The sequence below is a fragment of the Pongo pygmaeus genome, chromosome 1 (assembly GCF_028885625.2).
Source record: "Pongo pygmaeus isolate AG05252 chromosome 1, NHGRI_mPonPyg2-v2.0_pri, whole genome shotgun sequence".
NCBI classification, from domain to species: domain Eukaryota; kingdom Metazoa; phylum Chordata; class Mammalia; order Primates; family Hominidae; genus Pongo; species Pongo pygmaeus.
The window spans coordinates 144,220,488-144,247,104 of NC_072373.2; the positions used below are offsets into that span (position 1 = coordinate 144,220,488).

Sequence of the window (26,617 nt, forward strand, 5' to 3'; positions counted from 1 at the left end):
TTGACACAAAGGTTTACAGGTGGCTTTTGTATAATTCATTTAGTTAGTAGCAAATGGAAAATTCTCACAGTAAAAGAGCTATTCTTACCTTAGCTTTTTCCTCATTTATATGCTTAATCTATGATATAAGCTCTCAAACAATAAGTAAAGATTTGACAGTATTTATAGTTATTGCCAAATAAAGAATCTTAGATATGTTGTTGATTTTTTAAGCTAAATCCTTCTTGGTTTTCTCCCTATTATGTATATCTTAACCTGCCATTTCAATTCTGATATTTATCTGACCTAAAATAATGCAACTCTCTTTAGCATTATTTACTTAAGTATATCCCCTAAAAAGTCTGTACCCTGCTTGAAATCAGAGACCATTTCTTTTATCTTTGTAATCCCCTTTCCTGGTATAATGTCTGGTATATATAAGTAAGTGCCAGATGGGGATAGAAATGAGGCAGGTGACAAAACACTCATAGCTTTATGAGGGCTATTGCCAACATTTTTAATTTTTATCCTTAGGACAAAGGATGTTATTAAAGGGCTGGGGCTAGCTTTATTATCAGATTATTTAGTTTATTATCTGATATCTATTTTGTAAACATCAGTCAAATTACAAAATGGAGGGAGCCAAGAATGGCTGGCTGTTGCAATAATCCAGATAAAAAATGGCAGCACCTTTTTTATGAGCAGGGAAAAGAAGTGGACAGACTAATTCAAAAGGAGATAAAACCAATAGGTAATAAAGACTCTGTATGTGAAGTATAATTCTTAAATTTCTGGCTTATTGTATTAAAGAGTTGATGATACTATTCACTGAAACAGAAAAAAAAACACGGAAAAGTAGGTTTGAGAATGGAAGATTATAAATTCAGTTTAACTGTTGAATTTGAGGTGTCTTTGAGAAACATGAAGTTGGCAGTTGGATTCAGAGTAGAGGAATGCACTGAAGTTAAAAAATGTTGGATTCATTGCCTATAGAAAGAGTATAGAAGTGAGAAAAGAAAAAGATGTAAGGCTGAGGCTTAAAGAACTACAACATTTACAAAACGCTGGCAGAAAAGTTGAAACTGCACAAGAAAGTGAGAGAATAAGAGGAAAATCAGACATGTAAGTTAGGAGTTTCAGCCATAAACATAACCCATCTTAAAATCTTCATGATAATATTAGATCCCCTTAGAAGTACGTAGGCATAAAGTAGGATAGGTAAACTACAGCCCTCAGTCCAGTTATGCTTCTGTAAATCAAATTTTATTGAAACACAGCTACAACGATTCCCTTATGTATGGATGGCTGCTTTCATACTCTAACAGCAAAGTTTAAAAGTTTTGACAGAGACCACATGACCCACAAGCCTAAAATACTTACTGTCTTGCCCTTGGAAAAAAAAAAAAGTTTGCTGACCCCTGATGTAGATTTTAATCACACATGTATAGAAAGAAAATGTCTAATCAATGCAAACCTTGTAACAAATAATGTCCCTTGGTTTATGTAGTGTTCAGCCTGCACAACTGTACCCAATCGCCTTCAATAAGAGGAGAATGGTGGCATTTGTCCATTCTCTCTCTCTTTTATTATTTTGTTCATTTATTCTTCCATTTCAGAAGACAAGTTGAAAAAAAATCTCCTGACTTAAATAAATATAGTTAATATCTATTAATTATTGAAAATTGCCTTTAAAGAGGGAACAAGGGGAATGCTATACTCTAAAATTAACTCTTCATAAGCTTGCTTTATAATATCTCCCTGTAAATTTTAAAATATGATTTTCTAGCTACTCTTTCTTAGATACCAGAAGTCATTTCCACTTACCTCAAAAAATAGTTAATAGGATTCTTAAGTTAACTAAAAGTGTATAATAAAACTTCACTCAGTTCCTCATTAGATCACTTTTAAAGATAAAGTGGCAGCAGTCTTGGAAACAAAAGATAAGAGTACTCTATATCAGCATCTCAGTCAGACAAAGAGAGCAGCCAAAATGAAGTGGCAGATGAATTTCACTTACAAATATAATTGTAAAAACCTAACAAAAAATTAAGTAAAATTTAACCATGTGTATAAAGAATTATCCACCTCAATGAAGTAAAAGGAAGAATTATAATCAAGGAAAAGTTCGTTATTAAGAAGTCTATTAATCTATCACAGATATAATGAAAAATACAAAAGCAAGTAGTCTAAAATTTAGCAACCATTTTTTTTTTTTTTTAAGACAAAGTCTCGCTCTGTCACCCAGGCTAGAGTACAGTGGCTCAATCTTGGCTCACTGCAACCTCCACCGCCCAATTTCAAGCGATTCTCCTGCCTCAGCCTCCCGAGTAGCTGGGACTACAGGTGCATGCCACCACGCCCGGCTAATTTTTTGTATTTTTAGTAGAGACAGGGTTTCACCGTGTTAGCCAGGATGATCTTGATCTCCTGACCTCGTGATCCACCCGCCTCTGCCTCCCAAAGTGCTGGGATTACAGGTGTGAGCCACCACATCCGGCCAACCATTTTTTATTGTTTAAAAATCATTGCGTGGGGGCCAAGCACGGTGGCTCACGCCTGTAATCCCAGCACTTTGGGAGGCCGAGGCAGATGGATCACTTGAGTCTGGAGTTCAAGACCAGTCTGGCCAATATAGTGAAACCCCACCTCTACTAAAAATACAAAAGATTAGCCAGACGTGATGGTGCACACTTGTAGTCCCAGCTACTCGAGAGGCTGAGGCAGAATTGCTTTAACCCAGGAGGCAAAGGCTGCGGTGAGCCAAGATCGCACCACTGCACTCCAACCTGGGTGACAGAGTGAGACTCCATCTCAAAAAAAAAAAAAAAATTATTGTGTGTGGAACACAATTTGGCTTCTAGCTGAATCCAGTCTCCCCCCAAAAATGATTTAAAAATCATAATGTGAAAGTTGTCAGAATCAAAATGGAGTCACTGATGTTAAGAAAATAAAAGAAAAACCTGACAAATAGAGCTGAAGGCCATAAAGACAGAGTTCTCATTCTTAGATGTCTGATAACACAAACTATCACAAAAAATTGCAAAAATCACAACCTTGCCCTACGGACATTTGCACCCATATACAAAAAATACTTCTGAAAAGACATCTGCCCAGCAACAGCCTGTCCAGCCTTGGACTGGTGTCACCATTGTTCCTGATATTTTTAGCCAAGGATAATCATTTCAAAACGATTATATAATCCTCATTTTTCCTTTAAAAACCATTACCTTCCTTTATCTCCCTGAATATGTACATAGCTTACTATGGCATGCATATTCCCATTGCAATGCTCTATTCCAAAATAAATACCTCATTTCTTTTAGAGAGCCTCTTTCTCTTTGTCATTTAAGTTGACAATAGTAAAGTGTTTTCTGGGTTGGGCACGGTGGCTCACACCTGTAAACCCAGCACTTTGGGAGGCCAAAGCAGGTGGATCACCTGAGGTCAGGAGTTCGAGATCAGCCTGGCCAACATTTAGTTTCTACTAAAAAAAATATGTATATATACAAAAATTAGCCAGCCTTGGTGGTGGGTGCCTGTAATCGCAGCTACTCAGGAAGCTGAGGTAGGAGAATTACTTGAACCTGGGAGGCGGAGGTTGCAGTGAGCCGAGATCGCACCACTGCACTCCAGCCTGGGTGACAGAACAAGACTCTGCCTCTAAATAAATAAATAAATAAATGTGTTTTCTGGTCTTAAATGTAAGGAACTTGGAAGTCATCACTCCCATCCTCAAAACAAGAAAAAAAGATGGACATACTGAAAATCAACAACTCTTCTTAGATCTGTCAGAGAATTAAGGTTACAAGATAAACTACTGCCCCCAAAATGGAGAGACAGACAGGCAAACACATAGCCCACATCTGGACAGTAGGGACACTTTAAACTATAATTAGCAAATTACTGGAGACTCAGTGTAGACCAGCTTGAGTGTTAAAAAACTCAGAGAGGGCTCAGTCTTTGGGAGGCCCCTACATGTTCCTGAGTTTTACTTCCTCCCAGAGCCGTAACAGGTTCTCACTTTAAAGATAGAGAAAAATTCCCTCTGGCTTCCAGCAGAGGGAGAGGGATAGTAAGCTTTGTGAAAAACACCTAGAATTCTCTGATCTCCTTAACAGTTCTTGCCCTCCAGGGAAATTATTTATCAGAGAATAAACTGGTGTTTTACCAAAGACTAACTGACCTTTGGGAAAGGAAAACCTAATTTCACCTCCCTCTAGCCTTCAGTTGGAGAAAGAGAAATATTCCACTCCAGCCCCCTCTGGCCTTTGATGTGGAAGAAGGGTAATATCCAATTCAGACTCACTAAAAGACTGAGACCTAATTGTAGAACAATAGAATGCCCTTCCTTCCCTCATAACTTACAATCAAATCAGTGGGGTTCCTGTGCAATAACAGATTATAGCTAAAGGAACTGTGCCACAAACCCTATTTAAAGAGTCCCTCGGAAAGGCTGAATAAAACAGGGGAGTAAAAAAACGATAACATTAGAGGACATTTTAGCCTCAGACACCATAGCTAAGGAACAAGAAGAAGGAATTGTTATAAAGTATTGGTACTACTCATGAAGTGGTATAGTGTTATTTGAAAATGGACTTGATCAATGGCCATAGCACCCTGAATGTTCTCAATCTCATCTGATCTTGGATGCTAAACAGGGTCAGGACTGGTTAGTACTGGGATTGGAGATGGCCTAGGAATACCAGGTGCTGTAGGGTTTTTAAAAAAAGAAAGAAAATGGGCTTGGGTTAATTGTAAATATGTATTGCAAACTCTAGAGTGTCCACTTTAAAAAGTTTTAAAAGTAGTATATTTTGTATGCTAAACCAGGAAAGAAAATGAAATCATATAAAATGCTTAATTAAAATGAGAGGCCAGACTGGGCACAGTGGCTTATGCCTATAATCCTAGCACTTTAGGAGGCTGAGACAGGTAGATTGCTTGTGGTCAGGAGTTTGAGACCAGCCTGGACAACATGGTAAAACCCCGTCTCTACCAAAAAATGCAAAAATTAGCTGGACATGGTGGGACACTCCTGTAGTCCCAGCTACTCAAGAGGCTGAAGTGGGAGAATCGCTTGAACCTGGGAGGCAGAGTTTGCAGTGCACCGAGATCATGCCACTACACTCCAGCCTGGATGACAGAGTGAGACTCTATCTCAAGAAAGAAATAGACATAAAAATTAAAATAAAATAAAATGAGAAGCCAAAAACGTTAAAAAGAAGAAGACCAAAGAAGAAGCAATAAAGAACAAAGACAACAAATGAAAACTGACATAGTCCATAGTTGGTATATACTAACTCAATGATATCATAGTCACTTAAATGTCAATGGTTTAAGTATACCACTTAAGAGATAAGAGATTGCCAAAGTGAATAGGAAAGCAAGACCCAATTGTATGTTGTCTTCAAGAAATCCATTTGAAATATGAAGGAAAGTATACCATGATAATGCTATTCAAAGGAAAGCTGGAAATATTTATATTTCAGAGAAAGCAGACTTCAGAACAAGGAAAATTATCAGGGTAAAGAGAGACATGGTGCAATGATAGCAGGGTCATTTCTCCAAGCTGGGATAACAATACTTAATGCACCTGACAACGGAGCATCAAAATACATGAAGCAAATGCTGAGATAATTCTCCAGGAAAAATAGATGACTCTATTATTATAGTTGGAGACAATAACACCCCTCTATCAGTAATTGAGAGACCCAGCAGGCAGAAAATTAGTCAAGAGAGAGTTAGGACCGTAAGTCAACTAGATCTAATTTACATTTATAAAATATGTTAGTCAACAACAGTAGAATACACATTCTTCACAAACTGACATGGAACACTCACCAAGATAGACCAAATTCTGGGCCATAAAACACCTTAACAAATTTTTTTTTTTTTTTTTTGAGATGGAGTCTTGCTCTGTCACCCAGGCTGGAGTGCAGTGGCTGATCTTGGCTCACTGCAAGCTCCGCCTCCCGGGTTCACGCCATTCTCCTGCCTCAGCCTCTTCAAGTAGCTGGGACTACAGGCGCCCGCTACCATGCCCGGCTAATTTTTTGTATTTTTAGTAGAGACGGGGTTTCACCGTGGTCTCGATCTCCTGACCTCGTGATCCGCCTGCCTCGGCCTCCCAAAGTGCTGGGATTACAAGCGTGAGCCACTGCGCCCGGCCAACAACAAATTTAAAAGACTAGACATCATACAATGTTTACTCTCACACCACAGTAACAGAAAATGGCTGGAAAATCCCAAAACATTTGGAGAGTAAATAATACACTTTTAATAACTTATTGGTCAAAGAAGGAGTTTCAGGAATAATTTAAAAATATTTTGAACTAAATGAAAACATAGTTTGTCAAAATTCGTGGGATGCAGTGCCTAGAGGGAAATTTATAGCACTGAATACGAGGAAAGAAGAAATACTTAAGATTAGTAATCTAAGCTTCCATCCTAGGAAACTATAAAAGAAAAGCAAATTAAATACAAAGTAAGCAGAAGAAAATAAGTAATAAAAATCAGCAGAAATCAGTGAAATTGAAAACAGGAAAACAATAGAGAACATCAATGCAACCAAAATTAATCAACCTCAGGCCAGGCTAACCAAGGGAAAAAAAAGAGAAAATACAAATTACTAATATCAGAAGTGAAATGTCAGAAGTGAAAGAGAGGCCATGACTACTGATCTTATTAACATTAAAATGACAATAAATGGGTATTATGAGCGATTCTGTTTTCACAAATTTTTTTTTCTGTTTTGAGATGGAGTCTCGCTCTGGCACCCAGGCTGGAATGCAGTGATGTGATCTCAGCTCACTGCAACCTCCACCTCCTGGGTTCAAGCAATTCTCCTGCCTCAGACTCCTGAGTAGCTGGGATTACAGGTGCGTACCAACACACCCGGCTAATTTTTTTTTTTTTTTTTTTTTTGTATTTTTAGTAGAAATAGGGTTTCACCAGGTTGGTCAGGCTGGTCTCAAACTCCTGACCTCGTGATCGGCCTGCCTCAGTGGAATTTGTGGAAATCAATATTTCCACAAATTTGATAACTTAAATGAAATAGACCAATTCCTTAAAAGATGTATTTTACCAAAACTCATATAAACAGAAAAGGATAACCTGAATAGGTTTGATCTGATTTGATTTGATTTGATATCCATCAATATCTTCATCAACCTGTATTGATGAAGAAATAGAATCAATCACTAATAACCTTCTAAAACAGAAAGTACTGGTCCCAGGTTATCTCATTGGTGAATTCAACTAAACATTTAAAGAACAAATGATACCAGTTATGTACAAGCTGTTCCAGAAAATAGAAACAACAGAATATTTCCTAATTATGTGAGGCCACACACATGAGGCCATTATGTGAGCATTACCCTAAAAACAAAACCAGGCAAACACATCGCAAGAAAACTACAGACCAATATCATTCATGAACATAGATTTAAAATCCTCAACAAAATATTAGCAAATTGAATCAAACAATGTATAAACAGAATTATGCATCATAACCAAGTGGAATTTTTTCCAGGTATACAAGGCTGGTTTAACAGTAGAATGTCAGTTAATGTAATCCATCACCTCAACAGGCTAAATAAGAAAATATGATACGAAAAGATGCAGAAAAATAATTTGACAAAATCCAACAACGATTCATGATAAAAAAAAACTCTCAAACTTGGAATAAAGGGGCACTTCCTCAGCTTTTTGAAAAACATATTTTTTAAAAAACCTTATAGCCAACATTATACTTACTGGTGAGAAAACTAGATACTTTTCTTTTAAGAACAAAGGAATAAGGAAAACATGTTCCTCCTTTGTTAAATTTTAATTCTTATTCAGCATTGTCCTGGAAGTCCTAGCTAGTGCAATAAGAAAAGAAAAGAAAAAGTATACAAATTGGGAAAGAAGAAATAAAACTGTCTTTCTTTGTATATGGCATGGCTGTCTGTGTAAAAAATCTTCAAGAACTCATTTTTTAAACTCCCGAAACTAATAAGCAGTTATAATGAGATTGTAGCATAACAGGGTATAAGTTAATACACAAAAGTCAATTGCTTTTCTATATTAACAGCAAAGAGCAATTGGAATTTAAAATGAAAAACACAATACCGTTTACATTAGCACCAAAAAAGAGAGAAAGAAATAGGTATAACTCTAACAAAATATATACAAGATCTATATGAGGAAAAATTTTATCAAACAAATTAAAGATCTACATAAATGGAAGGATATTTCATGGTCATGGGTAGAAAGACTCAATATTGTTGAGATATTAGTTCTTCACAAATTGATCTATCAAGTCAATTCAATTCTAATCAAAATCCAAGCAAGTTACATTGTAGATGTTAACAGATTCTAAAGTTCCTATGGAAAGGCAAAAGACCCAGAATAGCCAATACAATATTGAAGAACAAACTTGGAGAACTGACACTGACTTCAAGATTTACTGTAAAACTACAGTAATCAAGACAGTGTGATATTGGTGAAAGAATAGACAAGTACAATTGACCCTTGAACAACACGGGTTTGAACTGCAAAGGTCCCCTTATTTGTGGATTTTCTTTCACCTCCGCTACCCCTGAGACAGCAAGAACAACCCCTTCTCTTCTTCCACCTCCTCAGCCTACTCAGCATGGAGACAATGAGGATGAAGATCTTGGTGATGCTCTACTTCCACTTAAGAATACAGTATTCTTTATTGTAGCTTACTTTAAAACTACAGTATATAATACATATAACATATAAAATGTGTTAAACAGCTGCTTATGTTATTAGTAAGGCATCCAGTCAACAGTAGGCTATAAGTGGTTACATTTTGGAGGAGTCAAAAGTTGTACTCAGATTTTTAACTCTGCAGGAGGTTGGCACTATAACCCTTATGTTGCTTTAAGTGTCGACTGTAGATCATTGGAACAGAGTGGTAAGCCCAGAAATAGAACACAGTTATACTCTTTGTTCTACACAATATACACGATATATAGTCACAAATAAAGTCAAGTGATCTGTAACAAAGGAGCAAAGGCAATACAATGGATAGTCTTTTCAACAAATTATGCTGGAACAAATATCCCCATGCAAAACATGAATCTAGATGCATATCTTACACCTTACACACACACACACACACACACCCCCTCAAAATGAATCATAGACTTAAACGTAAAAAACAAAACCATAAAACTCCTAAAATATAAACATAGAAGAAAATCTATGTGACCTGAGGTTTGTTGATGAGTTTTTAGCTATGTCACCAAAAGCACAACCCATGAAAGAAAAAATTGGTAAGTTGGACTTCATTAACATCTTTTTAAATCTGCCTTGAAAAAACACTGTTAAGAGAATGAAGAGACAGTCCACAGACTGGGAGAAAATATTTTCAAAACATGTATCTGATAAAAGACTTGTATCCAAAATATGGAAAAAACCATTTAAAACTCAACAATTTTCTTTAAAAACCAGTTAAAATGTTGGCAAAAATCTGAACAGACACCACACCAAAGAAGATAAAGAAATGGTATATCTCCTAATGCGAGATGACGAGTTGGTGGGTGCAGCGCACCAGCATGGCACATGTATACATATGTAACTTACCTGCACATTGCGCACATGTACCATGAAACCTAAAGTATAATAATAATAATAATAATAATAATAAAAGAAAAAAAAAAGAAATGGTATAGAAGGATGTAAAAATATGCTCAACGTCATATGTCATTAGTAAATTGCAAATTAAAACAATAATGACACACCACTATACACCTGTTAGAATGGCTAAAATCTAAAACTTTGATAATGCCACAGGTTGGCAAGGATGTGGAGCAACAGGAGCTCTCATTCATTGCTGGTAAGAATGCAAAATGGTACAGCCACTTTGGAAGACAGTATGGCAGTTTTTTACAAAGCTAGGCATACTCTTACCATATGATCCAGTGATCACAATCCTTAGTGTTTACCCAAATGAGTTGAAAACTTATGTCCACACAAAAACCTGTACAAGAATGTTTATAGCAGCTTTATTTATAGGTGCAAAAAATTTGAAGCAATCAATATGAACCAATATGTCTGCTATAATTGGACCGTGTTTCCCCAAAATTCGTATGTTGAAATCCCAGTTCCCAAGGTAATGGTATTATAGGGCAGGATCTTTGAGGTGCTGTGCCCTCATGACTGGGAGTAGTGTCTTTATAAAAGATGCACGAGAGAGCTAGCTCATTCCTTCTAACATGTGAGGACACAACTAGAAGGCACCATCTGTGAAGCAGAAAGTGGGCCTTCACCAGACACTGAATCTGCCAGCACCTTGATCTTGGACTTTCCAGCCTCCAGAACTGTGGGAAATAAATTTGTGTGGTTTATAAGCTATTAATTTATACTATTTTGTTATAGAATCCTGAGTGAACCAAAACAATGTCCAATGAATAAATGGATAAACAAACTGTGGTATACCCATACAATGGAATATTATTCAGCATTAAAAATAAATGAGCTATCAAGCCACAAAAATTTATAAAGGAACCTTAAATGCATACTGCTAAGTTAAAGAAGTCAGTATGAAAAGGTTACATGCTGTATGATTCCAACTATATGACACCCTTGAGTGGTAAAACTATACAGTCAGTAAAAAAAAGATCGTATATTTACTTCTTTAAGATGTAAATTTGTTTGTCACATATTTGCTAGGAATTTTAAGTAGATGAATGACCATCACATACATTAAATAAGATACCTTGTCAAAATGCTTAGCACAATATATGATACTTATGAGGTGCTTAATAAATGTTGAATGAATGAGTGAATTAAAGAATAAAAGAATGAATGCCACTCTTTTCTTTTTAATATAAGCATAGCTTAGTAAATTTATTTTAAAAACACACAGGAAGCTGGGCGCAGTGGCTCATGCGTGTAATCCCGACACTTTGGGAGGCTGAGGCAGGTGGATCACCTGAGGTCAGGAGTTCGTAACCAGCCTGGTCAACATAGTGAAATCCCATCTCTACTACAAATATGAAAATTAGCTGAGCATGTTGGCAATTGCCTGTAATCCCAGCAACTTGGCAGGCAGAGGCAGGAGAATCGCTTGAACCTGGGAGGCGGAGGTTGCAGTGAGTGGAGACTACACCATTACACTCCAGCCTGGGCAACAAGAGTGAAACTCAGTCTCAAAAACAAAAACACACACACACATGTATCAACTAAAGATATAATTTTGTTTATACAGAGTAAAGTAATATGCTGATAAATGTATTATGTATTTACATAATTGTGTTATATAAATATGTTATATTATAAAACCCATATCCAGATGCATACGTTTACTGACATAGAGTAAACTTTTATTCTCATATCTTCAATTGTATTTTAATATAGGGACTGCGAGGACTGCAAGGTGATGTTGGACCTCCTGGAGAAATGGGCATGGAGGTAAATTTTTTGTGGCTAGTTCTTGTTCATAAATATTCTACTTTTTGTAGACTCTAAGGTAAAATTAATAATTAAATATATACTATGAGGAATAATTCTATAGTATTGTTTCATATTTAGAAAAAAGCCTAAAATTCCATTAAAAGCAGAGATGATTATTATTTGTCTAATTTTATACATATAAGGTTCTACTCTAATAATTACCTCATTGAAATGACAGAACAAAAAGTAGATAGAGCTTTCCTTTCACTGATTTAAAGTTGACTTGATAACTTTTCATCCTAAGATATTATATGCCCTGTATAGAAGAATACTGAGACATTACCCAATTTGGGATATATTTTGGAATTCTAAGCCAAATTTGTTAAAAATATCCAATTATTTTATTTCCATTGTTTGTAACTTTGGCACTAAATAAATCAAACAAATTCTTTCCTCCCTTGGCTGCTGTGAAACTGTTCTCTCTTGTTGCCACTTCACCTTCTCATTAGCCTTTCTCAGTCTTGACCTGAAGTTGCCATTTTACTTCCTTGGCTTAGTGATCATATTATCACAGTGACTTTAAGTACCAATATTACTTTGATAGCTCTCAACTTGGTAGCTGTATTTTATACCTCTCTCCTCATATTCAATTACTGATTTCCTGTTATTTTTTTAAACATCCACCTAGATATCCCACAGACATCTACAATTCAAAATATCTAAACCAAATCCATTACTGTCCCACTGTTCTTCCTCTGTTTAATTCCCATCTCAATGAAAGATATCCCTTATACCCAATAACCCAAAACTGAGAGTCATCTTAGACTCCTTCTTCTACCTAATCCTCTCTAATCAGTGACCATTTCCTTTTGAATAGGCCTGCCCCTGCCCATTCTCTCTTAAATCTACCCTTTCCTTTTTATCCCTATTGCCAGTGTAATAGTCCTTACACTCTCATGCCTTGTCTCCTCCAACTCCTATAATTCCATCTTTTACTTGTTGCCAGTTTATCTTTCTTATATCATTCGTTTCCTTTAAATGTTTCAAGAGCTCTCATGACCTTTAGGATAAAATGCCAATTTCTTAACATGATAAGTAATGGTTTACATGATTTAATTTCTGCAGACCTGTTCACCTGTGTCCCCAATAAAACTCTTCTCCTCTCTAAAGGGAAGGGAGGGGCACACATAGCATGCTCACAAATAAGGTAAATATTTCTTGGAGACAAAAATAGTTGTAACATCAAGCAATAATAGGAACTTTAGGCCTGGAAATAGTCAGAGGTTGCAAGAACTTCTATGTTCTCAAAGTAAAGAAAACTGAAAGCTTCCCAACAAAAATGGACCCACCATGAAAGAAGGCTGGAAAAGAAGCTGTGTGTGTGTGTGTGTGGGTGTGTGTCTTTTATAATGTGAATAAATTTATCTCTTATTTGCATGATATTTCTATGAAACCAATAAGGAAAAGTGAATTTTTTAAGTAAGTAGATTCCTGAAGGCACTACAGAAAGGGAAAGGAAGAATAAATCCCTTTAGATGAGGTTTAAAGGATGAGAGAAAGTATTAGAAGAAATGGATCTTAAAAGTTCTAATTTTAGATGAAGTTGTCTTGACATTTGAACAATTAAAGGGTGTCAGAAAGTATCTGTTCTTATGCTATGAAGTTTATAAAAGGACAGCAATTATGCCCTTTTGGAAACAGGTATCTCACCCTTGAGTTCAGTGTTACTACCATCTTCTCATGAGATTGCTATTGCCTTTGTAATGTGTCAAATTATTCTCTTGTAGGGACCTCCAGGTATTGAGGGAGAGTCTGGTCTGCAAGGTGAACCAGGTGCAAAGGTAACCTTCTAAAAAATAAAGCAGAATCTCTAAACTTTCACCATGAACCCCCTACATTTGCTACCATTGAATCCCCTACATTTGCTACCATTGAATCCCCTACATTTGCCAACTTGAAAGCAGGTGGAAGCCCCCAGATAAAAACAGGGAACGTTTTGGAACTCCTATTCCTTAAGACAGCAGTCCCCAACCTATTTGGCTGGCACCAGGGACCAGTTTCATGGAAGACAGTTTTTCCACAGATGGAAGCAGAGCAGGGGATGGTTTCGGGATGAAACTGTCCTACCTCGGATCATCAAGCATTAGATTCTCATAAGGATTGAGCAACCCAGATCCCTCAAATGCACAGTTCACAATAGAGTTCGTGCTTCTATGAGAATCTGATGCTGCCACTGATCTGATAGGAGGTGGAGCTCAGACAGTAATGCTGGCTCACCAGCTGCTCACCTGCTGTTTTGCGGCGCATTTCCTAACAGGCCTTGGACAGGTACCCTATATGGCCCAGGCGCTGGGGAACCGTGCCTTATGGCGTGCCCTCCATAATTAGCCATGCAGTCTTAGTAGAAAACAGTTTAATCTTTCCCTTTGTTTCTTCAGGGAGATGTTGGACCTGCAGGCAGTGTTGGAGGAACTGGGGAACCAGGTTTACGGGTGAGTGCCCCCTTGAAACTCTTTCAATACACTAACCCACTTCTTTCAGAGACTCAAAACTTATTATTCTAAACACTCAAAAAATAGGATAATAAACCTTTCTGATACGTTATAGAAAATGTTTGGTTTTATTTCATAATTTCAAAAGCTGCATCCCAAACCTTCTCTCTATTCTAATTTAGTAGTATTTAGAGTCTTAACCTCATATGTTCTTTTCTCAAAATCAGGTATACTTTGTAGAACCCTTACCAAAAATGTGGAGTCACTGTGATTGTCACTAATGTTAGCATTAAGAAGAAATTCACAAATACCAGTGAACAACTCTCAGAATAGTTCCTGACCTAACAAGATTGAAATCTAATTTATAGATTTAATTTGCTCCAAAAAAAACCAAACCTATGGTCATGCAAAGTTAACAAAATGCAAGGACATAATTGTAAATTGTTGCAATTAGATAGCTTTGAGAAGTTATGCTAATATAGACAGCCTTTATTTTGAGCTGTGGTAACGAGTTTTTTCCTAAGATGATAGTGCCCAAGATAATTTTAACAGACATTTATTCACTAAAAGGCAAAGTAGGGAGATATATTTTGTATCTGGCTTCTCCCTTTTTACTTTCCCTTTTTTGGGTGGGGTGGGGTGACTGGGAAAGATGGAGCAACTATAAATATGCATTAATTAATTTACTTTTAAATAATTTTAGTATCAAGAGAGCCAGTCCTACTTTAATAGCTTCATAAAGTATGGCCCTACATTTCTGCAAGTTCCATATCTAAAAGACAACTAATTAATGTACCGGAGCCTTAACCTTTTTTTTTAATATACCTTAAGTTCCAGGGTACATGTGCCTAACGTGCAGGTTTGTTACATATGTATACATGTGCCATGTTGGTGTGCTGCACCCATTAACTTGTCATTTACATTAGATATATCTCCTAATGCTATCCCTCCCCTGTCCGCTACCCCACGACAGTGTGTGATGTTCCCCTTCCTGTGTCCAAATCTTCTTATTGTTCAATTCCCACCTATGAGTGAGAACATGTGGTGTTTGGTTTTTTGTCCTTGTGATAATTTGCTGAGAATGATGGTTTCCAGCTTCATCCATGTCCCAACAAAGAACATGAACTCATCCTTTTTTATGGCTGCATAGTATTCCATGATGTATATGTGCCACATTTTCTTAATCCAGTCTATCATTGATGGACATTTGGGTTGGTTCCAAGTCTTTGCTATTGTGAATAGTGCCACAGTAAACATATGTGTGCATGTGTCTTTATAGCAGCATGATTTATAATCCTTTGGGTATACACCCAGTAATGGGATGGCTGGGTCAAATGATATTTCTAGTTCTAGATCCTTGAACAATCGCCACACTGTCTTCCACAACGGTTGAACTAGTTTACAGTCCCACCAACAGTGTAAAAGTGTTCCTATTTCTCCACATCCTCCTCTCCAGCACTTGTTATTTCCTGACTTTTTAATGATCGTCATTCTAACTGGTGTGAGATGGTATCTCATTGTGGTTTTGATTTGCATTTCTCTGATGGCCAGTGATGATGAGCATTTTTTCACGTGTCTGTTGGCTGCATAATTGTCTTCTTTTGAGAAGTGTCTGTTCATGTCCTTCATCCACTTTTTGATGGGGTTGTTTGTTTTTTTCTTGTAAATTTGTTTGAATTCTTTGTAGATTCTGGATATTAGCCCTTTGTCAGATGAGTAGATTGCAAAAATTTTCTCCCATTCTGCAGGTTGCCTGTTCACTCTGATGGTAGTTTCTTTTGCTGTGTAGAAGCTCTTTAGTTTAATTAGATCCCATTTGTCAATTTTGGCTTTTGTTGCTATTGCTTTTTGTGTTTTAGACATGAAGTCCTTGCCCATGCCTATGTCCTGAATGGTATTGCCTAGGTTTTCTTAGGTTTTTTATGGTTTTAAGTGTAACATTTAAGTCTTTAATCCATCTTGAATTAATTTTTGTATAAGGTGTAAGAAAGGGATCCATTTTCAGCTTTCTACATATGGCTAGCCAGTTTTCCCAGCACTATTTACTAAATAGGGAATCCTTTCCCCATTTCTTGTTTTTGTCAGGTTTGTCAAAGATCAGATGGTTGTAGACGTGTAGTATTATTTCTGAGGGCTCTGTTCTGTTCCATTGGTCTATATCTCTGTTTTGGTACCGGCTGTTTTGGTTACAGTAGCCTTGTGGTATAGTTTGAAGTCAGGTAGTGTGATGCCTCCAGCTTTGTTCTTTTGGCTTAGGATTGTCTTGGTAATGCAGGCTCTTTTTTGGTTCCATATGAACTTTAATGTAGTTTTTTCCAATTCTGTGAAGAAAGTCATTGGTAGCTTGATGGGGATGGTATTGAATCTATAAATTACGTTGGGCAATATGGCCATTTTCACAATATTGATTCTTCCTATCCATGAGCATGGAATGTTCTTCCATTTGTTTGTGTCCTCTTTTTATTTCATTCAGCAGTGGTTTGTAGTTCTCCTTGAAGAGGTCCTTCACATCCCTTGTAAGCTGGATTCCTAGGTATTTTATTCTCTTTGAACTAATTGTGAATGGGAATTCACTCATGATTTGGCTCTCTGTTTGTCTGTTATTTGTGTATAAGGATGCTTGTGATTTTTGCACATTGATTTTGTATCCTGAGACTTTGCTGAAGTTACTTATCAGCTTAAGGAGATTTGGGGCTGAAACGATGGAGTTTTCTAAATATACAATCATGTCATCTGCAAACAGGGACAATTTGACTTCCTCTTTTCCTAATTGAATACCCTTTATTTCTTTCTCCTGCCTGATTGCCCTGGCCAGAACTTCCAACACCATGTTGAACAGGAGTGGTGAGAGAGGGCATCCCTGTCTTGTGCCAGTTTTCAAAGGGAATGCTTCCAGTTTTTGCCCATTCAGTATGATATTGGCTGTGGGTTTGTCATAAATAACTCTCATTATTTTGAGATATGTACCATCAATACCTAATTTATTGAGAGTTTTTAGCATGAAGGGCTGTTGAATTTTGTCAAAGGCCTTTTCTGCATCTATTGATATAATCATGTGGTTTTTATCTTTGGTTCTGTTTATATGCTAGATTACATTTATTGGTTCGCATATGTTGAACCAGCCTTGCATCCCAGGGATGAAGCCCACTTGATCATGGTGGATAAGCTTTTTGATGTGCTGCTGGATTTGGTTTGCCAGTATTTTATTGAGGATTTTTGCATTGAAGTTCATCAGGGATATTGGTCTAAAATTCTCTTTTTTTGTTGTGTCTCTGCCAGGCTTTGGTATCAGGATGATGCTGGCCTCATAAAAAGAGTTAGGGAGGATTCCTCTTTTTCTATTGATTGGAATAGTTTCAGAAGGACTGGTACCAGCTCCTCCTTGTACCTCTGGTAGAATTCGGCTGTGAATCCATCTGGTCCTGGACTTTTTTTAGTTGGTAGGCTATTAATTATTGCCTCAATTTAGAGCCTATTATTGGTCTATTCAGGGATTCAACTTCTTCGTGGCTTAGTCTTGGGAGGGTGTACGTGTCCAGAAATTTATCCATTTCTTCTAGATTTTCTAGTTTATATGTGTAGGGGTGTTTGTAGTATTCTCTGATGGTAGTTTGTATTTCTGTGGGATCGGTGGTGATATCCCCTTTATAATTTTTTATTGCGTCTATTTGATTCTTCTCTCTTTTCTTCTTTATTAGTCTTGTTAGCGGTCTATCAATTTTGTTGATCTTTTCAAAAAACCAGGTCCAGGATTCTTTGATTTTCTGAAGGGTTTTTTCTGTCTCTATCTCCTTCAGTTCTGCTCTGATCTTAGTTATTTCTTGCCTTCTGCTAGCTTTTGAATGTGTTTGCTCTTGCTTCTCTAGTTCTTTTAATTGTGATGTTAGGGTGTTAATTTTAGATCTTTCCTGCTTTCTCTTGTGAGCATTTAGTGCTATAACTTTCCCTCTACATACTGCTTTAAATGTGTCCCAGAGATTCTGGTATGTTGTGTCTTTGTTCTCATTGGTTTCAAAGAACATCTTTATTTCTGCCTTCATTTCGTTATGTACCCAGTAGTCATTCAGGAGCAGGTTTTTCAGTTTCCATGTGGTTGAGCAGTGTTGAGTGAGTTTCTTAATCCTGAGTTCTAGTTTGATTGCAGTGTTGTCTGAGAGACAGTTTGTTATAATTTCTGTTCTTTTACACTTGCTGAGGAGTGCTTTACTTCCAACTATGTGGTCAATTTTGGAATAAGTGCGATGTGGTGCTGAGAAAAATGTATATTCTGTTGATTTGGGGTGGAGAGTTCTGTAGATGTCTATTAGGTCTGCTTGGTGCAGAGCTGAGTTCAATTCCTGGATATCCTTTTTAACTTTCTGTCTCATTGATCTGTCTAATGTTGACAATGGGGTGTTAAAGTCTCCCATTATTATTGTGTGGGAGTCTAAGTCTCTTTTTAGGTCTCTAAGGAGTTGCTTTATGAATCTGGGTGCTCCTGTATTGGGTACATGTATATTTAGGATAGTTAGCTCTTCTTGTTGAATTGATCCCTTTACCATTATGTAATGGCCCTCTTTGTCTCTTTTGATCTTTGTTGGTTTAAAGTCTTTTTATCAGTGACTAGGATTGCAACCCCTGCCTTTTTTTGTTTTCCATTTGCTTGATAGATCTTCCTCCATCCCTTTATTTTGAGCCTATGTGTGTCTCTGCACGTGAGATGGGTGTCCTGAATACAGCACACTGATGGGTCTTGACTCGTTATCCAATTTGCCAGTCTGTGTCTTTTCGTTGGAGCATTTAGCCCATTTACATCTAAGGTTAATATTGTTGTGTGTGAATATGATCCTGTCATTATGATTTTAGCTGGTTATTTTGCTCATTAGTTGATGCAGTTTCTTCCTAGCATTGATGGTCTTTACAATTTGGCATGTTTTTGCAGTTGCTGGTCCTGGTTGTTCCTTTCCGTGTTTAGTGCTTCCTTCAGGAGCTCTTGTAGGGCAGGCCTGGTGGTGACAAAATCTCTCAGCATTTGTTTGTCCGTAAAGGATTTTATTTCTCCTTCACTTATGAAACTTAGTTTGGCTGGATATGAAATTCTGGGTTGAAAATTCTTTTCTTTAGGAATGTTGAATGTTGGCTCCCACTCTCTTCTGGCTTGTAGAGTTTCTGCCAAGAGATCCGCTCTTAGTCTGATGGGCTTCCCTTTGTGGGTAACCCGACCTTTCTCTCTGGCTGTGCTTAACATTTTTTCCTTCATTTCAACCTTGGTGAATCTGACAATTACGTGTCTTGGAGTTGCTCTTCTCGAGGAGTATCTTTGTGGCGTTCTCTGTATTTCCTGAATTTGTATGTTGCAGATCCTTAATCTTTACCTCTCTACTGAAAGGGAGAAAATATGGAAACTGTAAAAATCTGGTAGAGTGGTCATAACTGAATCAAGTTTTATTAACCCATGTAAATTCAATATAGCAAAGCACTATAACTTTATGAGATGCAGTATTTACATTTCTTGAACTCAGAAACACAAGTCTAGCTATATAAAATTCTAGAGCTACCAAATGGATATATATTACTTTAATTATCTAAAATTTATTAATATTCTGGGATCATCTTATATTTGAATTTATGACACTCTGAATCATGAAATCATCTTCAGAGCTATTCAAGGCAAATTAAATCATTCTCATTTTACTGTCAAATCCTCTTTAGAAATAAAGTAGTAGAAATAAGTGAACACAAATTTGCTATTTTCCATATATGCTATGGGCTAAAATTAAAATAAGATAAATGATATAGCAAAAAAAAAATCAATCATACCCCTTCTGCTACAAAATAGGGTGAACCAGGAGCTCCTGGAGAAGAAGGTCTCCACGGAAAAGATGGGTTAAAGGTAAATTATACTTTTAACATTATATATAAAATAGATGTTTTGTAAAATCTTTAAAATATTAGACATCATTGTTTTTGTGTGACAAAAACCTGTTTATTATTGGCATAATTATTTCACTGTATTCCTTTATAGAAAATTTTTTTATTGTATTACAGGGAGTACCAGGAGGAAGGGGACTTCCTGGAGAGGTTGGAGAAAAAGGAGAGATGGGCTTACCAGGAATTATAGGGCCCTTGGGTAGATTAGGCCAAATGGGCCTTCCGGTAAGTACTGCTGGGTTCTCTTTCAAATATTAAGTGAATTCACTGCCTGTATGTGTACACATGCACACACCTACACACACTCTGACCTCATTATATACCCAGTGGGTAATTGTATATGTGGAACTGTGGCTTGAGAGAAGGAAAAGTCAAGGACTGATTATCAGCCCTCCTAAGATCCAAAGAGGAAAGATACTTTTTTCATAAGCCATGTAACTTCTGTCATAAAGCATTTATAAAGGAACGTTTTATGTTGTCTCAAACTTAGTTTGATTAAATATTTTGGATCTTTATTCCTATAACTGACATTATTGTTGTAGAGTAATATCGCAGCTCCAGGATGAAACAAGAAATTCTTTGCAAGCATAATATGAGCTATCAGATCTGATCCTAAATTTTGTTATTACTTCAAGGGAAATTCTAAACATCATTTTGAACAAATTCTCTCACCTCAAGACAAGTGGAAGATGTGAATAAATAATAATAAGAATGGCCAGGCCTGTAATCCTAGCACTTTGGGAAGCCGAAGTGGGTGGATCACCTGAGGTCAGGAGTTAGAGACCAGCCTGGCCAACATGGTGAAACCCCTCCTTCACTAAAGATACAAAAATTAGCTGGGCGCCATGGTGCATGCTTGTAATCCCAGCTACTCGGGAGGCTGAGGCAGGAGAATCGCTTGAACCCAGGAGGCAGAAGTTACAGTGAGCCAAGATCGTGTCACTGCACTCCAGCCTGGGAGACAGAGAGAGACTCCATCTCAAAAAGAGAGAGAGAGAAAGATCGAGAGAGAGAAAATAGCATCTTTTTTACTTAAATGCTTAGTTTATATTTATTATAGTCTTCCAGATACAGCCTATCTGGTCATTCTATTGTTTCATTTTACTGTTCCCTTTTTCTTGTCTCATATCTTTAAACATGGGTTCTCCTCAAAGTTATTGTCTTTACTTCTCTAAATGTTCATGCCTTTGGAGGTATTCTCCTATCTTGTGAGTCATCCCTTTTGACCCTACCAGAAAATGGTTTCTGTTTCTTCTGTACTCTGGCAGTTTTATTCTGCCTTTTAAAGATTGCAACATTTAAGCATGTGGGTCTCTTCCACAAGAGAAAACATAGCTCTTCAAACCAGATGCTCTGTCTTTACTCCTTCCCATAAACCACAGTGCTTCTGTGCTCCAGTATTTCCACATGGGGGCTCAGTAAAGACTGAGGAACTAATTATGAGTAAAGTGATCATGCAGGCAGGCTGGAAGACAAAGTAGTGGCTTACAGTGTTTTATAATTTTCAGCTTTTTTTTCTGTCCTTCTCTTTTCCTCTGGTTTCTAACCTGCAGATCATTGAATGGACCCTGCCCCAATCAGCTCAATTAGGTTTGCAGGACTAAGAGGAAAGCTCTATCTGGAAGAAAACAACAAATATCATAAATGAAACACAAACTAGCTGTCTTACCATTCATTTTTATCAATGACTATAATTCCTTTAGCAGCAATTAAAATAATATTGTAACACATCTACCCCCAAATAATAGCATATTTCAAAATAACATTTGAAGAATGAAGATAAACCAGAAGTATCAGATTATTTTTGAGCACCGGCAAATGGCAACTTTTTTCTTTTCAGTTTTACAGTAGTGGTAAGTACCCATTTCTTCTCTGTCCTGCCCTCAGACCTGGAGAACTGTGATGGATGTTCCAGCACAGCAAATACAAAGTACTTAGGAATCCCAAAAAATTATCTTATTTATTTATTTATTTATGAGATAGAGTCTCACTCTGTCACCCAGGCTGGAGTGCAATGGCATGATCCAGGCTCACTGCAACCTCCACCTCCCGGGTTCAAGAGATTCTCTTACCTCTGCCTCCAGAGTAGCTGGGACTACAGGCACGCACCACCATGCCAGGCTAATTTTTATATTTTTGGTAGAGACAGGGTTTTACCATGTGGGTCAGGCTGGTCTCAAACTCCTGACCTCAAGTGATCCACCAGCCTCGGCCTTCCAAAGTGCTGGGATTACAAGTGTAAGCCTCCACGCCCAGCCCCCAAAATTATCTTAAACATCATTAGTCCAAACATTAAACAATATAATTTCACTTATATACTGTCATAGAATCCTCCCAATAACCTATAGATGTTATTATTCCCTATTTTACAACTGGGAAAAAAACTTAGAAAAAGCTAAGAGATTTGTACAAGATAATATAGCAGATGGCACTGCTTTATTTATTTACTAAAGAATAATCACTAAAGAAATTATTAATAAAGAATCTTTTCTTTTAGACAGAGTCTCACTCTGTCACCCAGAAGTGCAGTGGCACGATCTTGGCTCACTGCAACCTCTGCCTCCCAGGTTCAAGCGATTCTCCTGCCTCAGCCTCCCAAGTAGCTGGGAGTACAGGCACCCACCACCACGCCCACCTAATTTTTGTATTTTTAGTAGAAACGGGGTTTCACCATGTTGGCCAGGCTGGTCTCAAACTCCTAAACTCAAGTGATCCCCCTACTTTGGCCTCCCAAAGTGCTGGGATTATAGGCATGAGCCGCTACACCCAGCCATTAAAAAAATTTCTTTATTTTCTGGCTTTGTGTCTCTAAGCCTTGCTTACCCATGGTTAACCAGCTTTGGCCCCATATTTTTCCTTTCTAGAGTTCCTAATAATTTTCATCTTTGTTAGAGGACTCATCCCTCTTCCATTAGTGTCAGGTCTGGACCCACAGAGAAGCCAAGCAACAAATGCCAAGAAAGTGTGATTATCTTCCTGATCATTCTTGTCAAATTTGTTTTTAGGTTAAAAAACCGCCAACAGTTATTCATACTTTAGTATGTATTTTTAAAAAATCAACTAGCATAGTTCTCTGGCAGAATCCTAAGAGTTTGTAGAGAGGGAAAAAACAGAATTAAGAAAAGGGAAAGTCTAAACATATACCATAGAATACCACAGCAAGGAATCCCAAAGAGGAATGATACAGTATGACAGCTGGTGACGAGTACAGCAGAGAAGGAAAAGGGACTCAAAACAAGGCATGGAAAAATGATAAACACAGATTTCATCTGCTTCATAATTTTTCCCGGAAAAATCGTGCCTAGTACACATCTTTGGTGCCTTTTTTTAGTAACACCACATGTGTGTTTTTTTATTCTTTTTGTTGTTCTGCTTGGAATTTTAAATGGCTTTCAGCTTATAAACTCAATAAAAATACCATGGCATATTTTTTCAAAAGAATTTTGCAATCCAAGGAACTATTGCTTAATCAGACAGCCTAATGCTGGATTTATTTTTGCACTTTAAAAATTCTTCCTTAGACAGTGTCACAAAGATGCTACCTTGGATTCCTACAAAATAAATAAGAAAGAGAGTGAGAGAAAGAAATAAAACTTTTTTTGTTTCAAGAAAAGAAAAGATCTCCTTACTTCCTAGAAGATTGAGGAATGAGATCTGGATTGAAAAATAAAGCAAGGGAAGCATCAGTAATGAATTCCAAATCCAGGAGTTAGATTTCTTTAAACAGAAAAAAAAAAAAAGTTGTATATTTTATGCTTGATTCTTGTGCTAAAATGTTCAGTTGCCTAAATGCATAACTCTGCATGAGAAAAGAATTGGGAAGCATCTGAAAAGAAACATCTGCCTGACTTACGGTCTGTTATCTATGCTAAAAAATCTACCACTATGTTATCTAAGATCTGAACAGATTTGCAACTATAAACTCCAAAGTTGGATGTATTAAAATGAAATTGTCCTGTTTTATATGTTTAGGACAAAATTTGGTTGGATTTATTGAAATGTGGTTTTTACTATCTGTTTAAGGTGGTATGATACTAGGTAGCGGTAAATATCTTAAGGGAAGATAAAATGAAATAAAGTGACCTTCTCAAATAAGTTTTTTAAATAAGATCTTAAAAGTGAAGTCATAAAGATGAGAAGAATATCAATAGTTAGAAAAGAATGATAAGATATATGTGTTTCTTGTTTCTTGTTTTATAGCAAATGTTTATAATGTCTTTTTTATATATATATATACTTTAAGTTTTAGGGTACATGTACACAACGTGCAGGTTTGTTGCATATGTATACATGTGCCATGTTGGTGTGCTGCACCCATTAACTCATCATTTACATTAGATATATCTCCTAATGCTATCCCTCCCCCCTCCCCCATCCCACGATAGTGTGTGATGTTCCCCTTCCTGTGTCCAAATGTTCTCATTGTTCAATTCCCACCTATGAGTGAGAACATGCGGTGTTTGGTTTTTTATCCTTGCGATAGTTTGCTGAGAATGATGGTTTCCAGCTTCATCCATGTCCCAACAAAGGACATGAACTCTTCCTTTTTTATGACTGCATAATATTCCATGGTGTATTTGTGCCACATTTTCTTAATCCAGTCTATCATTGATGGACATTTGGGTTGGTTCCAAGTCTTTGCTATTGTGAATAGTGCTGCAATAAACCCACGTGTGCATGTGTTTTTATAGCAGCTTGATTTATAATCCTTTAGGTATATACCCAGTAATGGGATTGCTGGGTCAAATGGTATTTCTAGTTCTAGATCCTTGAGGAATCGCCACACTGATTTCCACAATTGTTGAACTAGTTTACAGTCCCACCAACAGTGTAAAAGTGTTCCTATTTCTCTACATCCTCCTCTCCAGCACTTGTTGTTTCCTGACTTTTTAATGATTGCCATTCTAACTGGTGTGAGATGGTATCTCATTATGGTTTTGATTTGCATTTCTCTGATGGCCAGTGATGATGAGCATTTTTTCATGTGTCTGTTGGCTGCATAGATGTCTTCTTTTGAGAAGTGTCTGTTCATATCCTTTGCCCACTTGTTGATGGGGTTGTTTGTTTTTTTCTTGTAAGTTTGTTTGAGTTCTTTGTAGACTCTGGATATTAGCCTTTTGTCAGATGAGTAGATTGCAAAAATTTTCTCCCATTCTGTAAGTTGCCTGTTCACTCTGATGGTAGTTTCTTCTGCTATGCAGAAGCTCTTTAGTTTAATTAGATCCCATTTGTCAATTTTGGCTTTTGTTGCCATTGCTTTTTGTGTTTTAGACATGAAGTCCTTGCCCATGCCTATGTCCTGAATGGTATTGCCTAGGTTTTCTTCTAGGGTTTTTATGGTTTTAGGTCTAACATTTAAGTCTAGCATTCCCTTTGAAAACTGGCACAAGACAAGGATACCCTCTCTCACCACTCCTGTTCAACATAGTGTTGGAAGTTCTGGCCAGGGCAATCAGGCAGGAGAAAGAAATAAAGGGTATTCAATTAGGAAAAGAGGAAGTCAAATTGTCCCTGTTTGCAGATGACATGATTGTATATTTAGAAAACCCCATCGTCTCAGCTCAAAATCTCCTTAAGCTGATAAGCAACTTCAGCAAAGTCTCAGGATACAATATCAATGTGCAAAAATCATAAGCATTCTTATGTACCAATAACAGACAAACAGAGAGCTAAATCGTGAGTGAACTCCCATTCACAATTGCTTCAAAGAGAATAAAATACCTAGGAATCCAACTTACAAGGGATGTGAAGGACTTCTTCAAGGAGAACTACAAATCACTGCTCAACGAAATAAAAGAAGACACAAACAAATGGAAGAACATTCCATGCTCATGAATAGGAAGCATCAATATCATGAAAATGGCCATACTGCCCAAGGTAATTTATAGATTCAATGCCATCCCCATCAAGCTACCAATGGCTTTCTTCACAGAAGTGTTTCTTGTTTCTAACATAGTTTCCTTGGAAACAATCAGTTGAGAATTTAGGGTCAGCATTAAGTGGCATTATGGAGTAAATGATTATCTAAATCTTTATCATCTGAATGGTTTTTGTGACTCTGGTGTTAGGCTTGTTTATTCTGAACAGTTTCATCATAAAGCCACACAAATAGCAAGCCCTGCACTGACTACTGTGTCCCTGATCTCCCACTAAAGAGCTGTACATTGTTGAGTGGTCATTCTTTGATTTATATGTTCACACATGACACAAAATAAAGGGGTTGGAGCTATGCAGAACTTCCCAAGATGGTTGTGTCAGGAGGGATACTAAGTTAGCAGGGCCCCATTTTTTCTATTCCTGTATCCGTCAGGAATGGTCGTTGTATGTCTTTTTAACACAGATTTTTAACATAGATTTTCTTTGGAAGTAAAGGTTCTAAGGCTTTAAAAAAATTCATTATCTTAGATTTTCTAAACTTTTATTCAGCCTTACAGACTGTGATTCTATAAAATATTTGTGTTCATTTGTGAATTCCATGAAGTTTTTGAGTACCTTCTATAGGCCAAGAACTCTACTAAACATTAGGGATACAGTGGGGAACAAGACTACCAAGTTTCCTGATCCTCAAATGTTATAATCTAATGAAGAAGACTGACAGATTAAAAGATCACTGCAGATTGTGATAATGCAATAATGGAAATAAACATACTAATGAAAGAGAATAACTGATTATGGGTAGAAAAGCCAACTAGTTAAAGATAGAGAACATATATCAGCTAGGGTAGTGAGAGAAGGCTTCTCTGAATAGGGGACAACTACATTGAGACATGGAGAATAAAAAGGAACCCATCAAGCAAAGAACTGTGGGAAGATCCTTCAAGATAGATGAA

General features: G+C 37.0%; 1 protein-coding gene across 8 annotated transcripts in view; it reads left to right on the forward strand.

Annotated features, from left to right (window-relative positions):
- The window catches only part of COL24A1 (collagen type XXIV alpha 1 chain), a 428,817-nt gene that overhangs the window by 277,052 nt on the left and 125,148 nt on the right, over positions 1 to 26,617 (forward strand). For all 8 annotated transcript variants that reach the window (XM_063653313.1, XM_054478067.2, XM_063653314.1 and 5 more), the window contains 5 exons: positions 11,350 to 11,403; positions 13,173 to 13,226; positions 13,824 to 13,877; positions 19,696 to 19,749; positions 19,905 to 20,012. In XM_063653313.1, the coding sequence (XP_063509383.1) occupies positions 11,350 to 11,403; positions 13,173 to 13,226; positions 13,824 to 13,877; positions 19,696 to 19,749; positions 19,905 to 20,012 (324 nt within the window). The remainder of the gene's footprint in view (positions 1 to 11,349; positions 11,404 to 13,172; positions 13,227 to 13,823; positions 13,878 to 19,695; positions 19,750 to 19,904; positions 20,013 to 26,617) is intronic.